General features: G+C 49.3%; 1 protein-coding gene across 2 annotated transcripts in view; it reads right to left on the bottom strand.

Moving 5' to 3' along the window:
• Positions 1-13,279, bottom strand: part of Slc2a5 (solute carrier family 2 member 5) — a 35,692-nt gene that overhangs the window by 16,252 nt on the left and 6,161 nt on the right. Inside the window, 3 exon segments of one of the 2 annotated variants that reach the window (NM_031741.1) lie at positions 4,561-4,721; positions 5,347-5,445; positions 10,573-10,644. In NM_031741.1, the coding sequence (NP_113929.1) occupies positions 4,561-4,721; positions 5,347-5,445; positions 10,573-10,602 (290 nt within the window). In that variant the 5' untranslated portion in view covers positions 10,603-10,644. 2 annotated transcript variants of the gene reach the window in all.

Genomic DNA, 13,279 nt, shown 5'->3' with positions numbered 1-13,279 from the left:
TTTAATCATTGGAAACCTATCCTGAATGCTCAAGATCAATGGGAAAGAGATTGTACCAGCTCATGGCTGACAACTGAGAAGCTTTCGCAGGGAAAACCAAAGGCCAGATGAAGACAAGCTCTTAGCGCTGAGAAGACTGAGGTATGTGGGCTGCTGGATCTGACGGCTCAGGCCAAACCTGGTGGCACAGCCTCAAACACAGACAGACTTGGCACGAGGCTCGGGCCTAGCATGTGTCCAGGCACAAACAAACCAAAAAAAAAAACAAAAAAAAAAAAACAAAAAAAAACCATAAGAACAGACTAGAGACCTCTGTCAGGACCACTCTGCTCTTGTAGAGGACCTGGGTTCCAGGGGAACTGAGACCCTCTTCTGGGGTCCCGGGCATCAGATACACACATGCAGGCAAAACGTCCACACACATAAAATAAAATGAAGGATTAGAAAAAAAAAAATTAAAAACCCAGACAAATAAAACTGAGTCTGGACACAGATTTTTGCACCCTTCACAAAGAGCAAGTCGACAAGATAATAGAAGAAAATGTAAAACTAGAAAAATTCTCGGGGTTGGGGATTTAGCTCAGTGGTAGAGCGCTTGCCTAGGAAGCACAAGGCCCTGGGTTCGATCCCCAGCTCCAAAAAAAAAGAAAAAGAAAAAGAAAAATTCTCGAAGTATAAACTCTAGGTGGCTTTGAAATGAGTTTTTAGGTTCATTGCCAAAGCACAGTGCATGAGAGAAAGAACTTAAAATGCTTAAGATGGTGGGGAAAAAAGTTGGAAAGCATAAGAATTAAGATAGCAAGAAGTGAGGGGACTGGAGAGGTGGCTCAGTGGTTAAGAGCACTGACTGCTCTTCCAGAGGTCCTGAGTTCAATTCCCAGCAACCACATGGTGGCTCACAACCATCTGTAATGGGATCTGATGCCCTCTTCTGGTGTGTCTGAAGACAGCTACAGTGAACTCATATAAATAAATAAATCTTTAAAAAATAGGGGCTGGGGATTTAGCTCAGTGGTAGAGCGCTTACCTAGGAAGCGCAAGGCCCTGGGTTCGGTCACCAGCTCCGAAAAAAAAGAACCAAAAAAAAAAAAAAGATAGAAAAGCTATTATGGGCTAAGATCGAGGCTGAACAGTAGTCTTGATTATAAAAATAAAAAATATCACAAATACAGGGCTATAAGAAAGAGGCAAGTGGAGCCGAGCATAGTGGCTCTCTCATGTCCCAAACTCCTATCATAGGATGCTGAGGCAGGAGGATTACCTTCTAAAACCCTGCCTCAAACACACACACACACACACACACACACACACACACCAAAAAAAACCAAACCACTCCCAGCACTCGGGAGCCAGAGGCAGACAGATCTCTGGGAATTCAAGTCCAGCCTGGTCTACAGAGTGAGTTCTAAGACTCTAAGGCACAGAGAAATCCTGTCTTGGGGATTAAAGACCAAAGCAAAGAGGGTTAAAGAGGGCAAAGTGGGTTAAAGAGGTGGCTCAGTGATTAAAAGCACTGGCTGCTCTTCTGTGGGACCCAGGTTCGATTCCTGGCACCTACCTGATGGCCCACACACAGCTATCTGTAACTCTATAGGCAACAGGCTTGTTGCTTATACATATACATACATGCATGTGTGTGTGTGTGTGTGTGTGTGTGTTGTCCACAGAGGTTTCAACACAGCCTCAAGACACACAGACACATCCATTCTATCAGTGATGCACGAGGCCTGGGGTTCCACTACCACAACCTCAGACGACGTAAAATAAGCAAGCAAGCAAAAGCCAACTAAAACTCCCATCGGTGTGTATACAGACAGACAGACAAACAGACAGACACACACACATACACATACGCATATACACACACACAGACAGACACACACAGAGACAGACATACACAGAGACAGACAGACACACACAGAGACAGACAGACACACACAGACAGACACATAGACACACACAAAGACAGACACACACACACACACACACACATATTGAAGACATTTTTGAAAAACGTAATCTCACTATGCCATGTATAATGGCCTAAAACCATCTGGCTCTGAACAGCTGGGATCATAGGGCTGTGTCCCTTGCTCAGCTATGACAGAAGCTCTTTACATAGTGTTTGGCACATAGAAACCACCCATAAATTAAGTCACGGTGACTGTTTTTAAAAATATCTGCAAAATATTTAGGCATCTGCAAACAAGTGAAGCCATGCTGACTGAATTCCAAATGGTCATCTCAGTGGGCAAGGCTTGGCCCCACCTGGGTAAGAGTTCGCCGGTGTTGACCTGCGTCCTGCAGATCTGACTCACGCTGGGGGCCCAGGGACAAAGCTGTGAGTTCACACTAACCTCGCAGGACAACCTCAAGGTCTCGGATCCCCAACCAGAGGTTGTATACTTAGGGAAAAGATATAAAGATTTATTTATAAATTTTATGTGTATGAATTATTTTTGCCTAAATGCATGTTTGTGCACTGCGTGCATGTGTGCCTGTGGAAGTCAGAAGAGGGCATCGGATCCCTTGCAACTGGAGTTACAGACGGTGAAGAGCTGCCAGGCAGATGCTGGGGACCAAAACTGGGTCCTCTGCAAGAGCAACAAATGCTCTTAACCACTGAGCCGTCTCTCCAGCCCCAAGACTCAGTACAAAAGAACTGAAGTTTCAAAGCAAGGTCCAGACTCTTGATTCAAGACCATGCCTGGGTCTCACTTTGTAGACCAGGCTGACACTGAACTCAGGATCCTTCTGCCTTCACCCACTGAGTCCCGAGACTATAGTATATCCTACAGCAAATGGGTAATTAACTCTTTCAAAGCCAAGAAACACTAAAGGGCAAGTGGCTTTTGGTTTGAGTGAGGCAAGGTACATGGATTCCTGTGTCTTCTCTGGCCCACAGTGTTCATTCCAGGGGATGTCCCCAGCCATTACTGATGTCTAGGTCCCCAAACATTGGTCCCTGCCCAGCTTCGTTGAATGACCCTAATAGAAAGAAAATTGGCCATGCTGAATCTACCCTCATCTTTTTTTTTTTGGTTCTTTTTTTTCGGAGCTGGGGACCGAACCCAGGGCCTTGCGCTTCCTAGGTAAGCGCTCTACCACTGAGCTAAATCCCCAGCCCCAAATCTACCCTCATCTTATGATGAGGACTTCTGCTTTAGGCCTGTGTTTAAAGGCAGACGATAAATATTTATGAGTTTTGGGTAATAGAAATCCATCTACCCTAATGGGAGCATGTGGACCCGTGACTGCAATCCCATCAATTGGGAGGAAGAAGCAAAATCAGTCAACCAACCAATCAATCAATATCAATCAATCACAAGTTCAGTATCACCCTTGACTACATAGTGAGTATGAGGCCTCACACTGGACTACATGAGACACTTTCGAAAATAGAAACAGGACAGATGGCTCAGTAGGTAAGAGCACTGACTGCTCTTCCAGAGGTCCTGAGTTCAAACCCAGCAACCACATGGTGGCTTACAACCATCTGTAATGGGATCTGATGCCCTCTTCTGGTGTGTCTGAAGACAGCTACAGTGTACTCATATATAGTAAATAAATAAATCTTAAAAAAAAAATAAAAGGAGGGGGCTGAGAGATGGCTCAGTGGTTAAGAGCACTGACTGCTCTTCCAGAGGTCCTGAGTTCAATTCCCAGCAACCACATGGTGGCTCACAACCATCTGTAATGGGATCTGATGCCCTCTTCTGGTGTGTCTGAAGACAGCTACAGTGTATTCATATAAATAAAATAAATCTTTAAAAAAAAAAAAAGGAAATAGGAACACAGGCTGGGGAGATGGCCTAGCACAGAAAATGTACCTGTCGTGCAGAACCTGAGTTCTAATCCCCTGAATACATCTTAAAAGCAAGGCACAATGGCCTGTGTGACTGGAGCCCCAGCAAGAGAGAGAAGCGCTAGGCACTGTGGGGAAGAGGAGGCTTGAAGCCTTCTGAAGCACACTGATTGGCAGCTGTGCTACCTCAGAGGGCCATGCTGATGTGATGGCATGTATAACCACCTGAGACCATGCTGAGGCCCATGGCCAGTGCTGCCGCTCAGGGGCAAGTGAATGGGTTGGTGGTTCTTGATAAGGCTGGGCTCTGTGAAGTTCCCTAAGATTCAGTAAAAAAATGGGGAGGGAGAGATTGCCTCGTGGCTAAGAATCCTTGCTGGTCTTGCAGAGGACCTGGGTTCGGCTCCCGCACTCATGTGGCAGCTCACAACAGTCCTGAATCCCAGTCCCAGGGGACCTAACGTCCTCTTCTGACCTCATCAGGCACTGGGCACACAGGGCAGTGCACATACTTACATGGAGGCAGAACACTCATGCACACAGCATGACAAGAAGAATACAGTTTTTAGAAGAGGGACAGCGGTAGAGGAGAGACATTCAACGTTTATCCCAGCTTCCGTGTGCACACATCAACACTTGCCTTAGCACGATTATATTAGACCACCAATACCAGTAAGTGTACACACACACACACACACACACACACACACACACACACGCGCGCGCGCGCGCGCGCCAACCTACTCTTCTCTTACCTGCCCAAGTTATTCACCAAGAATCCAACCATGAGAGATCCTATAAAACCTCCAAAGGGGAACATGGAGACAGTCAGGGACCACAGCAGCGTCAGGGTGAAGGACTCAATGTTCTCCTTGTTTCTGTCGTAGTAGGTGTCATTGTAGAACTGCTGCATGAACTGAGGGAGAGAGGACACGGAACCAGTTTGCTTCGCAGAAAGCATTTTTTAAAAATATTTTATTTATTTATTATATATATGAGTACACTGTAGCTGTCTTCAGACACACCAGCACACCAGAAGAGGGCATCAGATCTCATTACAGATGGTTGTGAGCCACCATGTGGTTGCTGGGATTTGAACTCAGGACCTCTGGAAGAGCAGTCGGTGCCCTTAACCACTGAGCCATCTCTCCAGCCCCATGCAGAAAGCATTAATAGTTGCTTAGCTGCAGGATGGGACAGCCCTACTGGAGACAGGGACAGAACTGCTTGGGTAGCCTGTTGTTGGGTAGCGGGAAGAACTCTGGCAGGCCAACCCTCCTCTCCCCACATGGTGTTTCCCGCACCCTGGAATGGCTGTAGCCTTGTGGATGCTATGGTTGCCGCCCTCCAGATGACCCCACACACAGCCAGGCCACAGAAAGATATGTTCTTGAGAGTCTGAGGTCTGAGGACTTGGTCATTCATGTGACCTGGGTCCTGAAGGGGCTTCCCTCTCCTTTCCCTGAAGGGGTAGGCTGTGTTTGCTCTCTAGGGACCGCAAGCAGCTCCAAGACCCTGGTTCACTCACCGCGGTGACCTACCTCTGAGGGCGAGTTGACAGCAGCCACGTTGTACCCATACTGGAAGGAGGAGCCAAAGGCAGCTAGGAAAGTTGCCAGGGCAAGGACCAGGGTCAGCTTCTGCGGGAGGTAGGGTAGATGCCAGTGAGGGACCAAGCAGGGACCACGCTCTACTTCCAGTGTGCTCATTCTAGTCTACTCTAGATCCAAAGACTGACCTGCTGAAGTTAGAACCGGCTGCCAGTCAGGCACCCCCTGTGTGACGGTCCTTCACCTCCTCAGCCTAGCTCAGTTGGCTGCAGGATAGATGGATGGGTGGATGGATGGGAACTGGGAATGGGATACTGACTGGGTCTTGTACGGGCAAATTAAGTTCTCCACCACTTAGGGTGGTTGTTGTTGTTGTTGTGGTGCTGGTGGTGATGGTGGCGGCGGTGGCAGCGGCGGCGGCGGCAGTGGTGGTGGTTTTGTTTTGAGACAGGTCTTGTTAAGTTTCCCAGGCTGGCCTTGAACTTGAAACCTCCTGCCTCAGCCTCCCTGAGTTCTTACATTATAGATGTGAGCTACCATGGCTGGATAATTTCCTTTCTTCCTTCATTCTTTCCTTCCTCTTTCCTTGCTTCCTTTCTTCCTTGCTTCCTCCCTCTTTCCCTCCCCCTCCCCTCCCTCCCTCCCTCCCTTCTTTCTTTCTTGAGACAGAGTCTCTCTACATAGATTTGGCTGTCTTGGAACTTGCTATGTAGACCAGGCTTCAAACTCACAGAGATCTGCCTCTCTGCCTCTCTCTCTCTCTGCCTCTCTCTCTCTCTCTCTCTCTCTCTCTCTCTCTCTCTCTCTCTCTCTCTCTCTGTGCCTCTCTGCCTCTCTCTCTCTCTCTGTGCCTCTCTGCCTCTCTCTCTGCCTCTCTGCCTCTCTGCCTCTCTCTCTCTCTCTCTCTGCCTCTCTGCCTCTCTGCCTCTCTGCCTCTCTCTCTCTGCCTCTCTCTCTCTCTGCCTCTCTCTCTCTCTGCCTCTCTCTCTCTCTCTGCCTCTCTCTCTGCCTCTCTGCCTCTCTCTCTCTCTCTCTGCCTCTCTGCCTCTCTCTCTCTGCCTCTCTGCCTCTCTCTCTCTGCCTCTCTGCCTTTCTCTCTCTCTCTCTGCCTCTCTCTCTGCCTCTCTGCCTCTCTCTCTCTCTGCCCCTCTGCCTCTCTCTCTCTGCCTCCCTGCCTCTCTCTCTCTGCCTCTCTCTCTCTCTCTCTCTCTCTCTCTCTGCCTCTCTGCCTCTCTCTCTCTCTCTCTCTCTCTCTCTCTCTCTCTCTCTCTCTCTCTGCCTCTCTGCCTCTCTCTCTCTCTCTCTGCCACTCGCCTCTGCCTCCAGTGCTGGTATTAAAGCCATGAGCCACCACACCTAGCCCGTGCCTGACTTTCAAGAACAGGTTGTGATAGAAAAGTTCTTAGAAGAGTCCTAGTCTTTCAAATCTCTGTCTCTAGCTCCAGAGATTTCTCTCAAGAAGTGAGCTGGCTGAGCTGGGGGCCCTCACAATAGGGTCATCTCTCACTTCCTCAGAAGTAGGTCCCCAGCAGGTCCCTGACTTCTTAGCTAACTGCTTTGCAATGGGTACCCTCACCTACTGTCAGCGTATCAATCCTGTGAGCAAACCCTTCGCTGCTGACACCGTTTAGACCTTAGGTTTATTGTAGCTATGGGTATGCGTGTGGGTCCGTACATGGGCAATGCACATGGATGTTGGTGCCCAGAGAGGCCAGAAGTGTCAGACCCCCAGAACTAGAGTTATAGATAGTTGTAAGCTGCCAAATGTAGCTGATGGGGACTGGGTTTGGGGCCTCTAGAAGGGAGCCAGGGCTCTGGGTTCCAGCCCCTAGGTAGCTATTTCATTCTCTGATGGAGAATGTACCTCATGAGGCCACATCCCACCTGTGGTACCAAAACTGACCATTTTGCCCCCAAGCTGGGTCTTTTCCCCTTTGCCCTCCTGGAACTGTAGGACCAAGACTGAGCACCAACTAGCAATAAGAGACGTTTAACTCTTGGTCAAAAACAGAAGTGGGGGAAGTTTTACAAATTAACCTTTTGTTTTCTAGGGTGTTATTAAGTTGCCTGGGCTGACCTTGAACTCTCTGTAGCCCAGGCTTCCAGTGAACTTGTGTTCCTTGTGTCCCGGCTTTCAAAGTAGTACAGTAGGTAGGCCGGGTTTTCTTCATGGTGTGTAATGTGTATTTGTGAAATGATTAGCACAGGTTAGCTCATCAACACATTCCCCACCATGCTCAGTGGTGAACACAGGTTTGTATATATGCTCAGCCCAGTGAGCCGCATAATTAAGTTTGGCCCTGTTGGAGTGGGTGTGGCATTGGGTGGGTGTGGCCTTGTTGGAGTGGGTGTGGCCTTGTTGGAGTGGGTGTGGCCTTGTTGGAGTGGGTGTGGCCTTGTTGGAGTGGGTGTGGCCTTGTTGGAGTGGGTGTGTCACTGTGGGTATGGGCTTTAAGACCCTCATTCTAACTGCCTGGAAGCCGGTCTTCCACTAGCAGCCTTCAGATGAAGATGTAGAACTCTCAGCTCCTCCTGCACCATGTCTGCCTGGATGCTGCCTCATTTCCGACTTAATGATAATGGACTGAACCTCTGAACCTGTAAGCCAGCCCCAATTCCATGTTGACCTTTATAAGACTAGCCTTGGTCATGGCGTCTGTTCACAGGAAAGTCCTAACTGAGACAACAGGCAAATACACTCAGTGGACTCCAAGCACCCAGGGCAGGCGTAGCTACAATCAGTGCATTCACAGTTATTTGAGTTGCTGCATCATTAGCCCTGAAGTGAAGGGCCAGGGCTTGCTCTTCCCTTGTAACAGGAACCATGCACTCTGACGGCATCGTCCATGACCATCCTCCCCCGGCCCCTGGCAACCGGTCTCCTAGTCTGCACCCAGGTCTGATAATGCAGCGTGTGTCCTTCTGTGTCTGACTTCTGCCACCTAGCCTGACCATCCGCTTCCAAAACCATGGAGGCCACAAAGCCACAGGACTGCCTTCATTTTCTGGGAGTGATGAACTGTATCTCTACGTGGTTGAATCCTGTGGCAAGGGAGTTACCATCTCACCATTCTTCAGAGGAGAGGGAGAAGAACTTGGAGCTAGGGCATAGCTCAGCTACAGAGCCCTGGTGGAGCTTAGACAGGGTCCTGAATTCCATCTTCAGCACCCCACTCTCCCCAAATTACTGGGGAACCATCCTGAGGCTTCGGTAAAGGCTTGACCCTGTTTTGGATGTGATTCAGGCAGGGAAGGAGACCTCCCAGCCCCACCCAGTCTATATAATAAGTGTCACACATAGGTGGGCTAATTAGTCAGTCAATACCAAGCAACTGTGAGGACCTAGGGAGGACAGAGGGGAGGTGATTCTCTCCAGGACACTGAAGGAGACATGGCAGAGACACACATCACACAACATGTCTTCGTCATCCAAAGCACTGTTTCGTAGGAAAAGGGGGATGTTTTACTCAACGGTTCTCAAGTAGTTTTGAGACCTGAGCTGCAGAGCTACTGAGGGACAGCTGGGTCCAACTGCTGCCTGCCATCTTCTCAGAAGACTACGCGCAGCCTCTGCCTCCCTGGCTTCTCCTAACCCCTAGGCTTCGTGCCTGGACACTGAGGGGCAGGCAGCCAAGGTCAGCCCACGCCCCATGCTAGTGGCTGTCTGGGTTGTTTCCTTCCGAGGCGCTGGAACTCTTGTGACCCTGAACATTCAAGTCTCTACTCCTGGATGCCTTCCTATCAAATATGGGTGATTGACACTTGACCCATCCGACACTTTCTCAGGCAGGAGGACAATCTCAGACAGGTTGGGTGGTAGCGGCACAGGCCTGGAATCTCAGTTGCCCAGAGATGGGATGGTTCAGTGGTGAAGCACTTGCCTATCGTGCATGAAGCTCTGGCTTCAGCCCCCAGCACTGGGAAATCAGCAAACAGCAAAAACAGAACCAAACTGGGGTTGGGGATTTAGCTCAGTGGTAGAGCACTTGCCTAGCAAGCGCAAGGCCCTGGGTTCAGTCCCCAGCTCCGAAAAAAAAAAAAAACAAAAAACAAAAAACCAGAACCAAACAAGTTCCTGGGTCGACTCTAATTCTGGGTTTCTGGGAGGGATGAATTCTGCCCTGTACCAGAAGTAAAGTGGGATACTCCTCATCATTGTAGGCAGCCCCATTGATATCCCATGCCCAGCGTCAATAGTGAGGTCATCTGCACCATAGGACAAACCAAGCAGTAGTATTGGCCAGAGGTCTCAGTCCTGGCCAGACACCTCCTGTGCATTGTCAAGCGTTCCAGCACCCAGGGGATGGCGCGGACGAAGTCACCAAAAGAGATAAGCACCTAGGTGTGATGGCACACCCCTACAACCCTAGTGCTTGGGAGTCAGAGGCAGGAGGATCAGGAGTTTGAGGAGTTCCAGTCTCAGAGGCACAAACTGTCTCCATAACTAAATTATCGAAACGATGCATCCTGCCAAGGTCTTAGCCGCAGCTAAATCAGGGAGGAGCTGGAACCAATCACAGGTGCCTCTCCCTCCCAAACCCACGCCCACTCTGTATGCCATAGGCCGAGCTTCCAGTGCACGTGTTAAGGACCTTGATAAATAACATTTCACACCGATGCCTGCTCCTCCCCACCCACTTATGAGCAAACGCCATGGGAAGCGTTAAAATACCAATTCCTTGAATGAGTTCATCGATTCCTGTTACCTTGTTGGCACCAGAAATTTTTCTCAGCCAAGGAAATCTACCCCTAGTCTCCAGTTACACTGTGAGTTTGGAACAGAAAAGAAAAAAATATTTTTTTATGACAGGGTCTTCAGCCTAGGCTGGCTTTTAATTCCTTCTGTAGCTGAGATTAACTTCAAACTCCTTATCTCCTATCTCTCCCTTGCAAGGCTAAGCCACAAGTGTGAGCCGTACCTGCTTCACCTTGGACTTTATGGACCCTTTGCAAATACTTTGCAAGCTGGCCCGTTCTCCCCAGCCCAGTTCCTGGCACTTTCCCAACAGCTGTTTCAGTGGCAGGATTCCCGACGGGTGTCTGTCTACAAACATTATTGCCCTGACTCCTCTAAAACCCCACTATTTGGGCTTCTGAGCAAGCTGCCCTCTCCCAGACAGAGCATCCAGCTGAGGGCAGGCTCTGCAATACCAGAGCGCCCGGGAGTCCCACGGGCGCCTGGTGGCTCTGGCTGCCGCCAGCCGGCCACACACTCACCCCTGTCTTCTCTTGATCCTCTTTCTCCATCGTTGCTCTGCAAGGGTAGCCTGCAGCTGGCTCACCTCCTCAAAGTGTCAGCTGTGCTGTTCGGGGAGGGAAGATATTTAGGTTGCCCTTTGGCCGTGCCAACTCTTAGCCAATCGCATTTTTATTGCCAGTCTAAATCAGAGTAACCCTTTCGGGCACTGGCAAACTGCCCTTCCTTTCATTTCTGCTTTTAAGTTAGACATCTAGAGTTCGGCTAAGCCAGTGGGTCCCCTGAAACTGCCGGCTCAGCGAGGTACCCAGGGGAAACGGTTCCCACTGCTCAAGTCTTCACCAGTCACGGCCTTGAAAGACTGACTAGAAAGGGTATTTCTGTCTGGAACACACGGGCACCAACAGCTGTTACTGGCCCTATGCCACATTAGATAATGGGCCAACAGATGTGGGTCGTAAAGGCTTAGCCTAGTGGTGCCCACCACGAGGTCTACAGCCAAGTGTCCCTAGTGGAGAGTCGATTCTTGCCCAAGCAACCATGCCGAAACTATTATTATTATCGTTATTATTATTAATAGATTATTATTATTATTATTATTATTATTATTATTATTATTATTATCATTGCTGGAGACTGAGTGTGGATCCCTGTGTTCTAAGTCCGGAGCTATACCGTGGCCTTAAGTAACACTGTTTGAGGAGAAAACTTTATTGTCTTTTTAAGGAACCCTGAGTGGCGCGGTGAGATACACTTTTCAGTATTGGGAAAGTAGTCAATACCTCGTCCTCTTCTTTGCAGTGCAGGGGTCACCAGAGGTTGGTCTGGGTCCAGCAATCTGCCCACAGGCTGGCCACCACGGGCTCCTGCGCTCGGCACGTGTTCAGCTGCTATGGGGCTGTCTGGACGAAGTGGCCAAATCCAGAGCAAAGTCCCACCAGGCCCGCAGGTTTTCATCCTTGTTAGACATGCTCCTTTGATTTATTTACTGTAGCCCGAGGTCAGTCAGCGGGTGTCTTTCTTCCCCGCCTTCACCCTTCAGCAGTTTATCAGGAGCCCACTTTGAGTCCAGAAGTGTAGATCTGCTGGGGTGGCAATGGACAGTGGGGGTGTTTCCTTCCAGGAAAACTTCGTTGTTTTTGTTCCCTCTCCAACATGTGGGTCTCCAAATAAGGCGTGACAGGACCAGAGTTTTTCATATATTTCAAATAGTTTGAAGGAGAAAAAAAAAACACTCCGAAGAAAAGAAGATTGAGGGTGATGTCACTTCGTGGGGTGGGAGAGAGAGGTGGGGTACAGAAATAAAGAGCTGAGTTTGCAGTCTTGGGAGAGCAAAGACCAGCTTCTTGGCCCCCAACTATTTCTCTTCTCTCTGCCTGTTTTGCGGTAAGATGAGATCTGAAAGCTTAGGGTTCAATCCCTGCCTCAACTTCCTCAACAGGGTGGGTGGGTGCCCGTCTGTGGTTAGACCCTGAGAGAAGTATCCAGACAGTGGGATCTGGTGCCTGCGCAGTCGCAGTTCAGCGTGATCGCAATTCAGCGTGACCAACACTCATCCTGAGTCCCAAGAGCACTTGCGCTTGAGCTGAGCCGGGTAGGGGGCAGGGAAGGGGGGGGAGGGGTGGTGTAGCTGCATGGGGCCCCATGTCCCCTGGAGGGAGCTGGCGACTCTTTTTGGTTCTCCTCATCCTGAATGGTCTTTTGGGCTGACAACTGCGCCTGCCCACAGGAATCATGGACCTTGCCCCAAGGACACCCTCAGGGCTCTCTTGGAAGTTATTCTACAGATTTGTCTTCTGTGTCCCCTGAAGAACCTGTCCCCAGTTTCAGGAGCCAGCCAAGCCATGGCCAACAGACTCTAGGGCTGGAAGGTGACTAGTGAGCACTCTTGGGGACACAGTAACCTGTGCTTCTGGTTTGGAAGTGTGTGGGTGGATCTTCATGGTTTTCAGAGCTGCTGAAGCTTGCCTGGCCATCTTGCCCTTGCTTCTCTGGCTTCTGGATGAGGAATAAAATCCGCCACTGTATTTTAGCTCTGGGATTCATTTTTATACTTGCGTTTTTGTTTGTTTGTTTGTTTGTTTGTTTGTTTGTTTGTGTTTTGAGACAGGGTCCCATTCTGTAGTCCAGGCTGCTCAGGAATCCACTGTATAGTCCAGGCTGGCCTTGAATCTAAGATGGTCCTGCCTTGGCTTCCCAAATGTTAAGGGTTACAGGTCTGAGCCTCCCGCCCAACGGGGCATTTGAAACGGTCTTTAGTAAGCGCCAATGAACCTAAGGACACTTTGGTGAATTACAGAGCACAGAATGAGGCGGGTTGAAGAAATGTATATGACAAATTACTAATATTTTCCAGGAAATTGACCTGGGTTTCAGAGCCATCTCTGATAAGAGCCAAGAGATTGCCTTAAAAAGAAAAGGTAGGGGCAGGTACAGTTCTTGGGGCTGGACTCTAGAGGGCCTTCTTCAATGCCCTTCTTTTTAGGAAGCCTTTGATCCACTGTGGGGAAGGATATGAGATACCCAGAGCCCACCAAGCATCCTCCAGATTTTTTACATTAAGTTGCTTCTAAGATATTTTAAAATTTCGATTTATGTCATTTTATCTGCGTGTCTTGCCCTCACATATGTGTGCACACCACATGGTAACTGGTGCCTGCTTAGGTCAGAAGAGAGTAACAGACCCCCTTGAACTAGACTTTTATGGTTCTGGGCCACCATGTGGGT

Source organism: Rattus norvegicus, chromosome 5, assembly GCF_021556685.1.
Source record: "Rattus norvegicus strain SHRSP/BbbUtx chromosome 5, alternate assembly SHRSP_T2T, whole genome shotgun sequence".
NCBI classification, from domain to species: domain Eukaryota; kingdom Metazoa; phylum Chordata; class Mammalia; order Rodentia; family Muridae; genus Rattus; species Rattus norvegicus.
The sequence above is the reverse complement of the archived record's forward strand: the minus strand, read 5'-3'. Positions and strand labels throughout refer to the sequence as shown.